The sequence below is a fragment of the Anser anser genome, assembly GCF_964211835.1.
Source record: "Anser anser genome assembly, chromosome: 6".
Taxonomy (NCBI): Eukaryota; Metazoa; Chordata; class Aves; order Anseriformes; family Anatidae; genus Anser; species Anser anser.
The window spans coordinates 1,496,019-1,512,594 of record NC_139726.1 but is presented as its reverse complement, the minus strand read 5'-3'; the positions used below and the strand labels follow the sequence as shown (position 1 = coordinate 1,512,594).

Genomic DNA, 16,576 nt, shown 5'->3' with positions numbered 1-16,576 from the left:
GTCAGAAGCACTGAACATGTGGATGAAAAAAATTCTTCGGTAATGGCAGAATCTGTTCAGGAGGTTATTCAAGACTCTCGTGAGCAAGCTACAAACGTCACTTGCAGATTTATCAGGGTGGGTATTTACCGGGTGGTTCTGTGCTGATCTTTTAGAATATATACTTTTGTCCATAGCATGCTTGGTCCTCCTCATGTTGGAATGAGATAAATATGTGAAGAGAATGATATAAATCACAAATTAAGTACGAAATAAAGCAACAGAACTAGTAAGATCTGGCAGTGGGAGCATTCAAGCCCAGTCACCCCAATTGCCTCTGGGGTTTTGTCTTTGCTAGTTAAAATTGAGTGTGTACCTGTTGGGTTGAAGGTTGGAGACAGACGTAGTTCATCAATGGACATGAGAAGTCTGTGTTGCAATGGAAACTTACAAATTTGTTTATAACATGTGACTTTTATGCAGCTGTGCTCCTATTCCAGGTAAAAGCACAAGGCTGCAAAGTGGGCGCCGTGCATGGCTGTTGGATCGCCCACTGCAGGGTCACTTGGGGGGCTTTATAACGATGGCCCTCGTGGATGTTTGGTGCAGGTTGGTGGGGCACGGGAAGCTTTTATTTATCTTTAAACCAAGTAAATAGCGGGGACATGAATGTGTTTTCTTAGCTTACTTGCTCTGCCTGCTCTTGTGTGAGACCTGCTGCTGGGAGGTGGGAGAAGGGCTGCTCGTTCCGTCTGAACGCAGAGGGAAGGAGCGCCACAGAAAGTGTCTTGGTGGACTCTGCTGTCTTGAAAACATCGTGTTGTAAACTAAAAACCTGTGCTTTATCCTGCCCTCTAAGATGCTGGTAATGAGATTTACAGAAGTACTTCTGGGAATTCCCCAACGATAATCTCACAATTAATTCCACGTTACTGAGGGCTGTTGTCAGCCGCTCACCTTGTTCCGTTGTAGCTGGGGCCGTCTGTGATCGGCACAGGTCAGGGAGAGGAGGGCAGCGAGCAGGGCGGCTCTGATCCGCTACGGTGTATTGGGCTTACGTGGAAGGTTTTGGGGGGAGCACCACAAGAGGAGCCACGGGAACGCGGCTTGCTTTGCTGCTCCCCAGGCCCCCGCGGTGCCGGCCGTGGGACATGCGCGCCCCGGGGGAGGCATCGTCCCATGCGTGGCGCTGCCTTGTGCTCCCAAGGCCCGACTGCCCAACTTCCCAGCCCTGGAAGCAGCGTGCCCAGAACCCCTCTGGCTGTGCTCGAGCGCTGCTGTGCCTGTGGTGCAGGCAGAGCCTGAATTTATGCACGCCTTGTTTGTGCCAGCTGTTAAATGGCAGCGATGATATTTCACGGATACAGAGGAGCCGTATGAGGCTTATTACTGCTTGGAAACGTTGTTGGCTCTTAGGAGGCAAGAAATATTAACCTACTTATTAAACAAATAGCATCAAAATTAATTTTAGTTGCGTTTTTAAACCTTGTTGTTTTTCTCTTCATTATTCTGAAATCTTCCCAAACAAGTCTACGTAGCTCCTTTGCGCTGCAGGAAGGATTCAAGCCTCTGTGTGCTTGACTTCGCCGTCCGTGTTTATGTGAAATTCCCCTGGATGTCACAGCTTCAGTCAGTGTTCCTCGGGTTGAAAATGCTTGTTCTTAAATGGGTTCTTGTCAGGGAGCACAAGTAATTACTCTCGTGCTTGCGTTAGCTACCTGTTACTTACTGTAGTTTGTGGGGCTGATGCTTTTGAATTTGTTTGATGTCTTTTAATCTTGAGACCCCATAGTATGTGTTGCCATAATGATGATGCTAACACATCCATTAATTTAGCTAATGCTTTACAAAATTTAGTTTTCTCATCTGTTGCAGCCATACATAACTGCTGAAACACGCACAAGATGTCACACCCCCACAAAACCTCTACAGAAGAATAAACATATTTATGTATCCTCTAAATGCAGTCTGTCTGTTTTCCTGCAGGCTTCATGCTGTGCTGAAAATAGATTTTACTGAGTTTTAGAAGTACATGTTTAAAGCATAATTAAACTGGGTTTGGATAGAAATGTCTTCTCCTTTGCTTGCTCCCCCTGACAAGTGCTCTCACACACTATTTGCTTGGCTACGAAGCCGTTTTTGCTTTTGGCTTTCTTTGGTCTGAGAGCTGATTGTCTTTGACTACTAGGTGTCTATTTTTGCATTTTAAGTGTTTTTTTGTTTACAGCACATTTCCTGTCCTTTTGCTGTCTTTCTAGATTAATTTTTGTCACTGTCATCTTTCAAATCTTCTTTGTCTATTCTTTACATTCATCCATTTTTTTCTAAATCCAGTTAATGCCCTGTGGAGTTGTTGGTATTTTAACTTTGTTGTCTAACTGCTTCTCGTTGGACACTCCTTATTTTTGCCCCTGGTTTGTGGGTATGTTTTGAAATGCGTGCGTGCAATTTCCTTGCAAGTTTTGATGCAGCAAGCGGTGCCACTCGCACCCATCCAAGGCAGTAACAAGTGAGTATCTGCAGTAAGTTCCCAGCAAGTGCTCCGATGTGCGTCGGCGAGCCCCCGGTGGAGCTGGGGGGCTGCTTTTCCCCTGTCGGGGACCCGTGCCCATACGGCGCGCAGCCCTGCCTGCGGGGAGAGGCGCCTCCAGCCTGGCCGCGGCAGGGGAAGCTCCGTGGGGTGGCACTTCCACATTGCTGCCTTCTCGTCGGGATCCCGTGCCCGCAGCCTGCAGGGCCTCAGCCACCGCCGTGGTTCCTCTCGCAGGTGGGCTGCGGGGCAGGACTGCCGTGGCGCGCCCCGTCCGGCGCGTCAGCTGCTGCGGCTCTTTGATTGCCGCGTTGAGCAGAATTAACGGGCGCATCCGAAGTGGTGTATCGCGAATAAATAAAGGGGAGCCCGATTAAATCAGCCTGTTCCCTCACTGTAAGTTCGCTTTCTTTGCTCCCTTTCCAGCCGTTGGCCGTGGGAGCCTCGCTGGCAGTGGATGGACTGCTCGGGAATTAATCTAAATGGAAAATTGCGATGTTCCTGACTCAGTGAGGGTTTGCTCTTCCAGCAAAGGGAGAGGGGGTAATATGTAAGTGAATTTTGTTTCTAATGTGAGCGCATTCATCCTAGCCTTACTTAGCGTAATGAATTTCCCAGTTTTGTATTGCAGGCTTTGTGCAGATTCCACAAGATCAATTAATATGTGGCAGGAATTGTAAGAAAAGGAGTCCTCTCAGGAAAATAAATGATTCTCAACAACATTTCATATGGGTTCAGCTGGGAAGTAGTGACAAGAGAAATACCGCATAATTTAATTATGCAAATGCTTTTTATTTCCATTTTACAGTTCAGGTTTTCCATTGGAGTATGTTGCAAGCTGGAAGACATTAGCTACGATATTGTCCTAATTTAATGGGAGTTGGTTTCTTTTATGGTTCTTCTTTCTCGGTGTTTGCATTTAAATGAGAAACCTTGGTACGTTCCTAGCTATGCGTTTGCAGCTGTGCTATCTTCTCTTCCAGGAACATCTTTCAGGAAAGATTGCTCCATAGGAAGCTAAGCTTTCAGTATAAACCATAGAAAGACTTTAATATATATCTGTATTAGCAGTGTATTGTTAATGGCAAATTAGTTTTTACGTGATTTTATGGATTTTTTACTTTTATCAGCTCTTGATTTATGTGAAAAGAATGTGCCTATGAAGCACAGTTTATTGTGTAGTTAGCTCTTTTCAAAAATAACAGTGCTGTATCGATCATCACTGGTATCCTGTATACCTGTATGTGCCTTTTGCTTTCCTTCATCTATTTCAGCAATTAAAAATGCATGAAGTGCTTTAATTAATTTGCATGTAGGGTGCAGTTTCTTGGAAGAATTAGTTCTGTGCATGGAAGAATCATTGGCTCTGCTCTGCCCACAAATTCTGATATTGCAGTGGGGATCAGCACTTGGTGCAATGAAGCAGAGCATCTGGCTCGTCACAGTCTGGCTGGAAGGTGCTGTACACCCAGGGCATTTCTTCACTGACTGGAAGAAGAAAGAAATTGTTTTAAATTCTGAACGAGATGGCATCTTTTTTTTTTTTAATAAAAAAAAGGTAATTGGACATAGCTTTTAAAACTAAGTATTTACATTTACCAAGTTATATATTCATATGTATTTATACAGAATGAGTTATACATGGGAACTGACTTGCATCCAGTAAAGTGGACTAATGAAGAGACTGACTTTTTTTGAAGTCTTATTCTTCTACCTATGCATTAAAATTTCTCTACTGTAGGTGTTATGTATGTGCTCCCCTTCTACGTGTAGGTTATTTTGGGGTTGGAAAGCCACCTGGTGCTTGTGTTCAGATACAAGTTTAAATTTTCCAGGTATTTAACTGATAAAAGATTTCCCAGTTTAATCTCAGATTGCTTATTTTGCAATTGTACTTTTTTTTTCCTGTGCCTCTGTAGGACGTAATCTATTGGTTTAATTTTATTTGTCGATTACTATATAGACTGGTCAGTTGGCTACATATGTAGATGGGAAACTTTGGATTAAACCAGTGATGGGACATGTCACTGTTACGACAAGAACAACGTGGTCCTCTCCTCAGCCCTATACAGCATTCTCTAACAGGATTAAGATGTGCATGTGGCCAGAAGGCTGATGTTTAAAATTTGATGTGTATAATACCACCTGCAGAATGTATTGCCTGCAGGTTAAAAAAGCATCTGTAACACTACAGATCGTCCGGCTTTCATTTAAGACAAAATCAGACACAATTTCCTATCACTTTGGCGCTTGACCTCATTGTTAATTCATGAATGGGAATTTACAGTGCTGATGTCTGATAATGAAAATCCTTCAGGAGGCATCCTAACGAGCACTGCAGCGTCTCATGTTTTTGGTGCTGCCTTCGGTGCCTGGAGCGCCAGCTGGAGCTGCGGTACCGGGGCAGCAGGGATGGGCTCTGCTCTCGTGCTTTCCCTCTGGGTTGTGGTCACCTGTGGTGTTTCTGAGGTCAGCTGCTAACTCTCTAACTGTCTGTATTAGAGACTTTCCTTCTAAAAAATACATATTTTTTTCTGTATTCTGAACAATAAGCCATGGTAAAATTGTAACACACAGCTATTTCACATATTGTAACACACATTGTAACAACAACACAAGGTGTGTGTTACAACACAATTGTAACACACACCTATTTCATTTATGCTTTTATGCTTGTCTGTAACTAGAAATAAGACTTTTGATTCGTGGCTGCTTTCAGTCTCCATCTCTTTGGTGTTTTCTTGCTGCTTACCAAATCCTGGTGTAAAACCATAGCCTCTTGCTAGAAAGCAGCTGACAGGACCGATGTATAACCTTGCGCAAAGCATGACTTGGCTGCGGGGGGGAGCTGTGTGTGCTTGGGGGCTGCAGACCGTGCGGAAATCCTTTCCTGTCCTACAGGCGTTCGGCCTCACTTCAGGAGAGGAAGCAGCAGAGCTCTGGAGGGTGAAAGCGGTAAATCCCGAGCTGATTGAGCAGCGTTCACAGTAAGAGGCAGCCCTATGGGAGAGGGTCCTTCATGTGCAGCTGGTGGCAGGCTTTTTGGGGTGCCCTGTGTTGGGGTGCCCTGTGTTGGGGTGCCCTGTGTTGGGGTGCCCTGTGTTGGGGTGCCCTGTGTTGGGGTGCCCTGTGTTGGGGTGCACAGCTTCCCCACCAGCACGGGGACCCCTGTGCCCGCTCTCAGCAGGAGCGGGCCCTGTAAACACCAATTCCTCTTTGGAAATGGGTTCGCTGCTTGTAGGAGAGCAGTATGAATTGATCAGGGAGGAAGGAGATTTCTGAAGTTGCTCAAGGTTTATTTGCAAGGCAGTGGCTCGTCGTGAAAGATCCTCCTTCCTTTTTTCTTGTGCCAAAATAACGTATTGTAACCTAGACCAAAGTACGTGGCTTCCATGAACGAGAGATTGATGCGTGCCGCCGAGATGTGGCATAATTGCCCATCAAACCTCGTATCAAATACCAATTAGGATAATGTATGGCGCTGTGCGCGCATCCCGCCTCGCAGCGTGTCGATTCAAGCGGCAGTTGTCCGGAAAGCAATTAATTCCAGCGCCCGTAGCTAAATGGGTTTGGGAACCAGGACTCGCTCTAACGCTCGGGGACGAGTTACGTTGCGGCTGCTCCCCGTGGCTGTGGAGAGGGTGTGCGGGGAAGGCCCCGGGATGGAGCTGGGCAGGGTGCTGGGGGCAGGCTGGTACCCTCAGCCCCGCTCTGCACCCCGTGTCCAGGGCCATATGAAGCTGCTTTGGTGGCAGGGCGCTTGTGGGTCATCCCATGGGCATCACAAGCTCTCCTTCCCATCGCCCTCCCCTGAGCCTCCCGTGCCTGCGGCCTGCTGCCTCTGGGGCGCCCGGTGCCCTCCTGCTGGTGAGGGGAGTTTGGGGTGGTGAAACTTGCTGGTTGAGACAGGGAGGGAGAGGGACTGAAAACATCGACCTGTTCAGCCTGACAGGAGAAAAACACAGAGCAACCACAACGAAGAATCTTTTTGTAAAGGTTTACGGAAGGTACAGCCGCCTGGATTTATTTATACATTAAACATTTCCCTTTTCGTAGATGTGGAAAAAGCAGGCGTGTTGATGAAAGCGGATAAAACGCTGAGATAGGAAAACTATACGTCAGTAATGGTTTGACTTTATATAAGGCACTCTAAAATATGAGGCTGCTGTTCAGGGAGGGTTTAAAAAATAAAAATAAATGAAACTCCTCTTACCTTCATTCCATTCAATTACTGGCTGCTTAGTGTTGCCTTGCAGAAGATTGGTTTGACCGCCACCATAAATCACACATCTTTTCCTCATTCTTCAACATTTTTGGCTTCATTTGTAATGGTGAATTTTTCAAAATAACTACTGCTGCTAAAGCAGAGGGTGTGAGGCCTGCGGCTGTCGCCCCACAGCAGCCCAGGGACCTGGAGCTGCCCCTTACTGGAGCTGATGGGGCCAGTCCCAGTGAGCACGGGGGGTCCAGCCCCCACGGGCTTCTTGCTGGCTTAGCAGTCAGCATCGGTTAGGTATTTGCATAGCGTCTAAATTAACATTGGTGTACCGATACGTCTCTGCTGCGTTGTTGCTCGCTTATTATTTTGAGGGAGGTAACTCGTACCTCATTTGATGTACAGGCACAGAGTTCATTTATAACAGCCCTATATGTGATAGATGGGCGTGTGGTTTAGTGGGATGCCATCCTTTCCTTCGAGGGAACGGGCTCATCTCCAGCCGCTGGGTGGACGCGAAAGCATCGCCGCTCCAGCGGGCGGCCGCCTCCTGCCGCGGGACTCGGCGAGCGGCGGGTTGCTGCCCCGTGCTTCGGGACAGCTGCTGCGGTGTGAGCCCCTTCCTTCGCTGGGATGGGGGCCCAGGGTAGGTGTCTGCCGCTGAGCTGCAGCGCGTGCAGAAGGGGGTGTTTCTCTCTTACCCTTTACTTTGTAATTTTCATTTTTACTACATTTCTGTGGTTCTCTGCGTATAAGTGCCTTCCACTCTTCTTCCCTGAGCTGTTGTTAAGAAATACGAATTCCTGCGCTTTCCTCTGCTGGTTCCTGTGCCCAGTTAAAATGCTAAGAAGGAATCGGCATGTATAAAGCCTTTTCCAGAGGCCTGGCGATTACCGTATGTCAGGGCTCCCGCGTTACGTTGTACTCTTGTTTATCTTAGTCCATTATATTGGAAAATTAAAGCAAGCAATACCTGGGGATGCTGTATTTTCTTTTTAAAGAAGATATCAGCCTTTCATTGCCACCGTCATAAGAGACATTGCTTATTAACTGCTTAGGTATCATGCAGTAAGACTGGAAGGGGATGGCTTGGATTGGGGGATTGTTGGTATCCTCTTGAAAACAGCTTGACTGTTCAGCACAGTATCTCTGGCTTCCGAATTTTGTATTACAGCTGATTTGCTAAAAAGAGTGGTTCTGAACTGCATTGAACTAGCATGGTATTTAATTAGACTTTGTTATTTTTTAGCAAAATCCAGTAATGTCTATTACTGCGATGCAAACAATGCTAGTAACTGCGGAGACCTTTTAAGCTTAGGGGGTTGCATCGTGCGGTTATGTAATTGTGCGTAGGCTTCTTAGGAACTCATGGAGAGTGTTGGTGAGAATGGACTTTTGTTTTTGATGTGAAGATACCTTCCAGATCTTTCTTAGAAAATGACAGCCAGCATCTATAAGTAGAGCTCACATCCCTCCTAAATGATTTTTTTTTTTTTTTTTAAATCTAATGATTACTTTATTCTCACTCCAGGCCGCCTTGTGCCCTTTTCAGGCATTTTGCTTTGAGACTGTCAGTAAGAGTGTAGTCTGCTGCATCTGTAGACAACAGGTGGAATGGGAATGCTGAAAAAAAAGGGCATTTACTGCAGGAGTTACAGTGAGTTACGATGCTTTTATTATTGGAAAGCAACTTTCTTTTTTTTCTTCCTCCAGATTCATGGAACTCTTATCTTGGAAGATATTGTAAAGTAAATGACCTATTTAATGATGTTTATGACAACTTTGCGGGATTTATTGCTACTGTATAATTAAAACTAGAATTCTTTATGTTCCGGATTAAGATAAGTCTGCACATAGTTCGGAGCAGCAAAAGATGCATCATGAAAATGGCAAGGGCTGTGAATTGATCCTGTCGTTTATTGGATTCTGTATGGAGTTGATAAATTATTAGGGCATAAAATATGAGGATTATATAGAGAGTCTTATAGCCACTATGGAGATGCAAATTTATGAGGAACATTGGGATAACTTTCTGACTAGGCAGTTCCTGAAACTGGAAAGTGCTTTTTGATGCCATGGGTGTTTTTCATTTTTTTTAAAGTCTCTCTTGATCGTGTTTGTACAACCACGTAACACCCTCACTGTTCAGAGCACAGGCAAAGTGCAAAAGCCCTTACCCAAAGCGTGCTTGGTCGTTACTGCGTGGAGCTTTGGTTCCTGCCTGCCAGCATCGCTGCTGCTCACGTCTCACCGAGGGGCTGGAGGCACCGCAGGGTCGTGCCACGGGCTGCAGTCTTTCTGCTTGCTTCTCCTCGGGGGGAGCTGGTGGCTGGGCTGCCTCCCTGCCCCCAGGGACACCACGTAGCCCCCCAGGCTGCCAGAGCACCAGCACGTCCTGCGGCGCTGGGCCAGGGGTGGGCATGGGCCCCGCTGCCCCCGCTCCCTGCTCGGCTGCCCGCTAAGCAGCAGCGTCGCCGCGCTTGAAGGCGAAGCGCAGGCGTTGCACCGAGGCGTACGGAAGGAGAACAAACGTTTGGAGAAAAAGCAAGAAATGCATGGACGATGAGTCCTTGTATCTTCTGAGTGTCGCCGTGTCTTTGTGCAACAGTCCCCGTGCAGAGCCTTTATGGAATTGTTAAATAAATTGAATGTTTTGGAATCTATTGGGGTCAGCTTTTTTTTTTTTCCTTTCTTTATCTTGAATTTTGTGCTTTCTATTCTCCACTCCACCAAAGACCTCAGCGCTTCTCGTAAGCCCTTGTGAGGGGGTTGTTTTCATTTCCAAAGGAGGCCTATCTCCTCTGACAGATGATGAAAAATGTCTGCAGGCAGAATGCTGGAAAAATAGCATTTTTATTCTTTGTGGGCATGCTTCGTGTCAGTTCCATTATCCCCGCGTGCACCAAGATGGTCACTGAAGAGATGAGCAGTTAATTCTTGTGCTTGGAGGTAAAGCTATTTTTGATGGACGCTTTATTTAAAAAGCACATTTTTGAAAAAGCACAGTATTGGGAATGCTCTTCAATAAGTTAACAAGCAAAACTGCTGAATCACTGCTGCTGTTTAGGTGCAACTATTAAACAGAATTAACTGAGGCAGGGTAAGATGCATACGGATGCCTTCTTTGAATAGCATTCAATATATACAGCTCCTGAAATCACACAAGTGTGACAAGGTGCAGAAGTCTGCTGGGAATTGTAGATTGCCTTGGTTTCAAGATCTTGAAAGATAATCACAGAAGAAGAGTTGTGCTGCAAATTAAAGCAGCCTCATTCTGCTAGAAGCCTGTGAGTTTGTGCCCTTGCAGGACGACAGCCCCTTGCAGGACAAAAGCCTTCCTGGTGTGCTTGATTCGAGAGGGACTGCGGTCCTGGGGGCAGGGGAGATGCAAGGCTCTGCTCGGCCTCTCTGTGGGGAGACGGCTGAAGGAAGAGGTGACACCGCTTGGGAAGCGGTAACCACGGAGGGGTGAAGTGAGGATCTGCAAGGGCATCAACAGCCGGAGAAGGCTGGTGGGGGATTCCTTGTCTCCCGAGATAAAAACCAATGAAAACGTGAGGCAGCAAATGCAAATCACATCAAAGGAACAGGGCTGCTCTGCTAAGCTGTGCAGCTCGTCAGAAAAATTAAGTAGATCTCAAAAGGGAGTATACAAGCTGCCAGCTCGTAGAGCCCTCGAGCTGCCAACACAACGGTCTGGGTACGGCCCCACCTCAGCACAGGGAGACCTGGGGAGGACTCACGGTGTAACTCTGCGTGTTCTCCTTCCCGGCGGCGATCGGTGGGTCGCGGTACGCAGCCAGAAGGGTCCTTGTCCTGGTCTAGGAAAGCCCTTGCGTTCTGTCACCGAGTGGAAGGCTCTCCCCAGACGGGTGCAATTAACAGAGGTTGTTGGTTCCGGGGTAACGAATTGTAATATTAAAAACTGCAGGAGGCCTGCAGACGTTTCACCTGATCGGTTCTGCCGCTGATATTGTTTTACTCCTGTGTTTTTTGTAGGTCTGTTGTGAATTACTTGGCACGTGAGTTTTTCTTAATTTGCATGCGGTATCGTCAGCACGGAGTTTGGGTTTAGTCCTTCTGCTTGGCTTTAGCTGCGATTTCTCTGTGCTCAGCTCTCCCCTCACAAACTTCTGATTTTGTCTGTCTGAGCTCAACCCTTAATTACTCCTGAGGAGCATCAGCTCTCCAGTTTTTGTGTGCTGAGCTCATGAAAGTTCTTCTGTTTCCTCGGGTGGGTCAAGGTGGGAGCACAGTCCGCTAAGTTACCGCGTTGCTTTGATGTCACGGTAAGGCTGTAATATGTCCGTCCGCACAAGTTTCAGCGGATGCTTTAAGTGCAGTTAATTGTGTTGTGTGGGGGAAGTTTTGGTGACCTCCTGAGACGCCCTTCATCCCTGTTTTTCTATCCCTTTCTTTCATCTTTCATTTTAAACAATGGCAAGCAGACTACAACTCCATGTTCATTAACCATCGGGCTTTGATGTTTACTGAGGGTTGACTTGATTGGACTTGATGATCTTAGGAATGGTTGGACCTGGTGATCTTAGAGGTCTTTTCCAACCTAAATGGCCCTATGATTAATCCATTGTTTGTGAATTCACCGAGTGTATTAGGGATGTCACTGATACCGTCTGGAACATTCATGTTCACAGAGCTAGCAAAGAACTGTTAATGAGAGACTGAGACTCATTTCAGTCTGCGAAAGGGAACGTGGTCAAAGTGAGATAGAAATCTCGAATATAAATCAAAATACAGTTTTTTGATTCAGTTTCTCATAGAAGTGAATTAATCTGGTACATTAAAATTTCATTTTCCCCGTTTCTTCAGCGTATAAATATATTGGCCGAATGAATATAAATAAATAAATACATGTATATATAATCAGCCTCTATTTCTCACTGGGGGCTTGTTTTGAACTCTCTGAAATTTGTTTCCAGTGCCCTTGCAGTGGGTGGGGATGCATTGCACCTCCACAAATCCCCGTGCCGTCTGTGTGTATTTTTCAGGAACACGCGGAGGGTCCCCCTTCCTCTTGCAAGCGGGCAGGTTTCCTGGTTTCAGGATCTCTAAAGCCGGGTGAATGTAACGCTGTACAGACTGCCGGTGCCAAGGTGTGAGTGAACTTGAGCGGCAGGAGAGGCTGCCTGACGCCCGCTGCCAGCAGGATGCCTGGGCCTCCCGGCTGTGAGTCCTCTGGTGAGGAATGAGAGCCTTGAACAATGCTTCTTAGATAATATCTTAGCAAAGCAAGTCAAGGAAATGAATTTGGGAGATTTTTGCCTGTACGTGGGTCAAAACCCCGGTCTGTGCCACGGACAGAGCACGAAGTGTAGCGTAAGACAAACGCGTCAGCACCTCCCTCCCCGAAGCTCAGGAAGGTATTTATTGCACAGCAAATAAAAACTCCATCAAATTACCAAGGACTGGTATGAAGGACCAACATGAGCCTGTGGAGACCTAATGGCAAGGGCAAGTCACAGAGTGAGGCAGGAATAGGAGAGGACAGCCCAGCGTGACATTGAAGTATTGCACAAGTGTACCAACAGCAAGAGGAAAGCGCGATAAGGAGGGACTCGGTTTTCAACACAAAAGAGAGGCTTATAACAAATGAGGCAGGGTTTTTGTTTGCTTGCTTGTTTGTTTCGTTTGGCATTAGTATTCCCTAAAGATTTTGACTTAGCAGTGGTAAAAGCGCTTCCAAAGCGTTTGTGGATCAGACACACCAATAAGCTTATTGATGGTCTGCCAGGTAACATTGGTAGAGGAAAATCAAACACGGGACGTGGCAGCGCGGCCTTTTACCCGTGGGATTGGGCTGGGAGGGTTGCTCCTGCTGGGCAGCCTTCCGTGGGGTGGGTCAGCTCTTCCCATGGGGAAAAGGGCCTCGAGGCAGCCGGGATTTGACAATTTGACTCTCCTCTCGTTGCCGCGGCAGAGGGTCAAAGCTGTTTGCTACTCAATCTTTTCAAGTCGGTGATCTCCATAATACTACCAAAAAGACGCATAAAAGCTACTTGGAAAAGGTATTTTGCACAGTAAATCCTAAGTGATATTTTTTAAGACGTACTCTGTAAGGAAATTGCTTGCTACGCTCATTTTAGCTTTTAAACACCGGTACGGACGGAGTAATTCATAATCAGCAGCAGCGTGTGCTTGCTGATTGTTGCCTCTTTTACCATGCATGCGTTCTGAATATTTAAGAAGCAGATTACAGTGGCGTTTTTTTTAATCCTCTAGATGCAGAGGTTGTTATGGTTTTGTTCTGTGATTGAAATATCTATATTTACATCGTGATGACTTTGGTATGAAAGCCTGGGATACAGGTTTGGTATTTCATAACATGTTGGAATGGTTGGGTTTGAAGCATGCTGCACTAATGAAGTATCCTGTCCTTCCTAGGAAGGAGGTAAAGCAGAAAATAAAAACGTGATGAAATGACCATAGTATCATTATCTGGGGAAAAAAAAAAAAAGTTGTGTTTGGGTTGAATAAATAGCAAAGCATTCAGGTAGAAATATTTGTTGTGGCTTTAAGCAATTAGAAAACCAGGTTGGATGATATACCTGGTATTAGAACTTTAGTGACAAGATCTTTAGTGTCTCGGAAATATTCAGTGCTAGCAAAAACGTAAATTCAATTTTCTATGAAAAATTGGGTCAAATTGAATATTTGCAGTATATCTGTTTGCTAAATATTCCTTCCATCTCTGGTGTTATGATATATACTTAGTCCTGATTTTAGTATTTTACCACGCAGCTTGGTTTAGTTACAGAGCCAAACTGCGTGGCCCGGCTGGACTTCAGGTAAGGAAACCGTACAGAATTGTAACAGAACAGTCACAGATATGTGTAAGCCATGGCTGCAATGTAGTGTGATACTGCTTGGCTTTGATAAAGCAGCGAGAGTGGAAAGGCTGGTTAGGAAATTCCTGATTAGTTTTATAATAAACTTCAGGACGGCAAAATCTCTTTGAAATTTTATCTTGATGAACCTTAGCAAACAACAGAACACCGAATCTTGTAATGAAAAATAAGCTTTGCAGATGGAGTATGTAACTCTTGCTTTCAAGAAGAATGAGCAAAATTTTTCAGGCAGAGGTAAGTTTGAGTCCCTGTATTGGTACAGAGCAAACGAGCTGGGATTTCTAATGAATTTCCAGTGAATTTACATTGGAGCATGACATCCTCTGCAGCTGTCTTTGTTGTCTGGGCTGCGGTCTGGAACCCTTCACTGAAGGTATTCTGCATGTTCTAGGGAGTACACTTTTAGTAGTGGGATAACTATAAGGAGAGGCAGCAAATTTACTGTCATAATTATCACTCTGCTAATAATACATTGATAAATTATTTTCACAACGTTTTTTTTTCGTAGACAATATGTTTTAATGAAAAGTTTCTGATTTCTATAGAAGAAAACTGCCACTAAGAAGTTTTTAGCCAAATCCAAAGCATTTCAGCAGAAAATCAAATCAAGTCGGTATGTCGCCTACTGCTTCAGCCGCATTTCAGTGTGGGTGCCTTGCTCCCCGTTTCATGGGGAGGTGGAACTGACCTCCTGCCTTTTTTGAGGAATTTGTTCCTTTCCATTAATGTTGTGTTTTTCATGGAGGAGGACACTGGCCAAGCGTCTTTCTGTGCTTCTCCATCATCTCTGTGGCTAGGCTGATGCATTTATACAGTCTGTTCCTGGCTGCTTTTTGGATAAATTGGTGACCTCAGCCTTCAGCAACCATGAGGAGGCAGAATTTATTTCCATAAACAAAATTTGCAGCTTGAGGGACCAGCTCGTCAAATTACAGTCTCTGCAGAGCCTCATCCTTTCTCCAGAAAGTGATGATATAGCAGAGTTTAATTACCAGCCATTAATTCCACGTATTTTATGTTCCTATTACGCGTTACATAAATATTCCGTATGAAATGTTCCAAGAGGCGTTTATCAGCACGCACAACGTGTAATGGTGTGCGCACGTGTACGGCGCAGGATGGGGAGGTTCCAAGAAGTGCTGGGTGGAGGTGGTGCGGCTGCGCGGAGGTGCAGGGCTGCTCGGAGAGGCAGCTGCAGGAACAGCAGGCTTGTTTTTCCCATGCTTGCTTTCTTTCTGGTGGTATGTCTGAATGGGTTTGACTGTGAGGTATGTTCTCTAAGATAAAATTCTACCTAATAGGGAACATAAAGAGCAGTATAATCATTAATTCCCTTCCCAAAGCCAGGTGAGAGGAATCAGCAATTCTGCTCAGACATGAAAAAAGGTATCTGGTAATGCGTTGAGCGTGCACGTAGTGCTGGTGCCAGTGCCACCGCCTGTTTGGCTCCAGGGAGGGTGCTGCCTACCCCAATACACGTTAACCACTGAGGCTGTCATCCTTCGGAAATCATGTTGGGCGCAGAGAGCTTCCGAGTCGCCACTTAGGATGCCAGAGCAGCCCAGGACTGAAGCAGCCATCTGATAGTCATTTCATCTCGCCTGTAATCGCAGCGAAACCTAATTCATTTCTTCTTGTTGCAGCATATAAAAGTGCTGCTTCTGATCAGGGGGAAGGATGAAAATACATCAAATAATACTGCTAAAATGTTCTTTGCTCAAATGAAGCGTAAACTAGAACCGCAGAAACAAACCTTTTAGTAAATTTCTGGGAGATTCTTCTAGCAAGCACTGATGTCTGGTTTGCTCAGAAAAAAATCACTTTTCTCCTTAAGAAGTAACTTGTTTTACTTCCTGTGCATTGCTTTAGAAAGGGCTTTACTCTCCTAGCACTCCTTATTGCAAAACCAAATGATTTAATTACTGTTCAGCAAGTGGAGCCGTCGTAAGTGCCAGCCTTTAAGGACAGCAAGAATCAAAATTTTCAAAATACTTTTGCTGCTAAAGATGAAAAGTGAAAGCGGTGGCAGAAAAATAAAAGCAGGGCTGCTAGATCCCTTCCCTAAGGCAGACGGTCCGTGTTGGACCAAGGGCTGTGTTTCAGGCACTCAGCCTGACGAAGGTCACGGCCAGCGCCGGCTGCTGCCCGCTTGTGCCCGGGCAGCCCCGGCCGAGCCCCGCTCTGGCGGGAGGTAGCCGTGGCGCTGGGGTTTTGTTATTCCTGAGAGCAGCAAGTAACAGTTATCGCTGGCGAAAAGTGAATCAGTGTTAATTATTCAGCCTGAGTTGAGGCTGATTTGTGGTGTGAATGTAAAATCAGTCACAATTCAGGCTGTCCCGTGTGCAGTTGGCTGATGCAACTTCCACGTAGCGGGTGGGGAAGCTGGACCCTGCTGGTCAGCTGCACGCTGGGGTCGGAGGAGGACACAGATGGTGCTTCTGTCATCCCTTTGGGGGCTGCTCGCCTCAGAATAACCGTTATAATCGCTTGTATGCTTGGCATGTTTCTTATTATATACTATTTTCTAAAAAAGTATTATTTAATTTGTTCCTTTTTTTTGTGTGTGTTCTTGCGGGAGGTGCTAGGATAACATCGTTTTCGTTAGAGTTCCATTGTTGTCACTGTGACGTCAAATTTTTCAAAGTTAACAAGATTCAGACCTAATAACGAATTGACTGTACAAATATTGCGTAAAACTAATCTTTAATTGTAACGAGGTTGGGATACTATATTTTTCAGGATTATTTTAGAGGCTAGGAAATGAGATGGAGGGACAGGGTTTTGGGTTTGTTTTTGTTTTTTTTAAAGGACAGGTTTATAATGTAATATGCCTGATAGTTGGGACTAAATTAAAAATAAAAGAAGTTGGTTAGAATGACTTTAATTTACATGTTCTTCAAATACTTCCAGTAGCTATAAAAGTGTTGTCCAAACCTTTTGTTTGCAGGATCTCTCTGGGAATATGGTGCTGTGCGTTGTAACTCT

At 45.6% G+C, this 16,576-nt stretch overlaps 1 protein-coding gene across 9 annotated transcripts in view; it reads left to right on the top strand.

Moving 5' to 3' along the window:
• The window catches only part of GALNT13 (polypeptide N-acetylgalactosaminyltransferase 13), a 126,211-nt gene that overhangs the window by 27,172 nt on the left and 82,463 nt on the right, over positions 1–16,576 (top strand). The window contains exon 2 of one of the 9 annotated variants that reach the window (XM_083840535.1): positions 8,439–16,080. The exons of the other annotated variants lie outside the window; for them this stretch is intronic. Within the exon in view, the coding sequence (XP_083696661.1) occupies positions 15,945–16,080 (136 nt within the window). The 5' untranslated portion in view covers positions 8,439–15,944. The remainder of the gene's footprint in view (positions 1–8,438; positions 16,081–16,576) is intronic. 9 annotated transcript variants of the gene reach the window in all.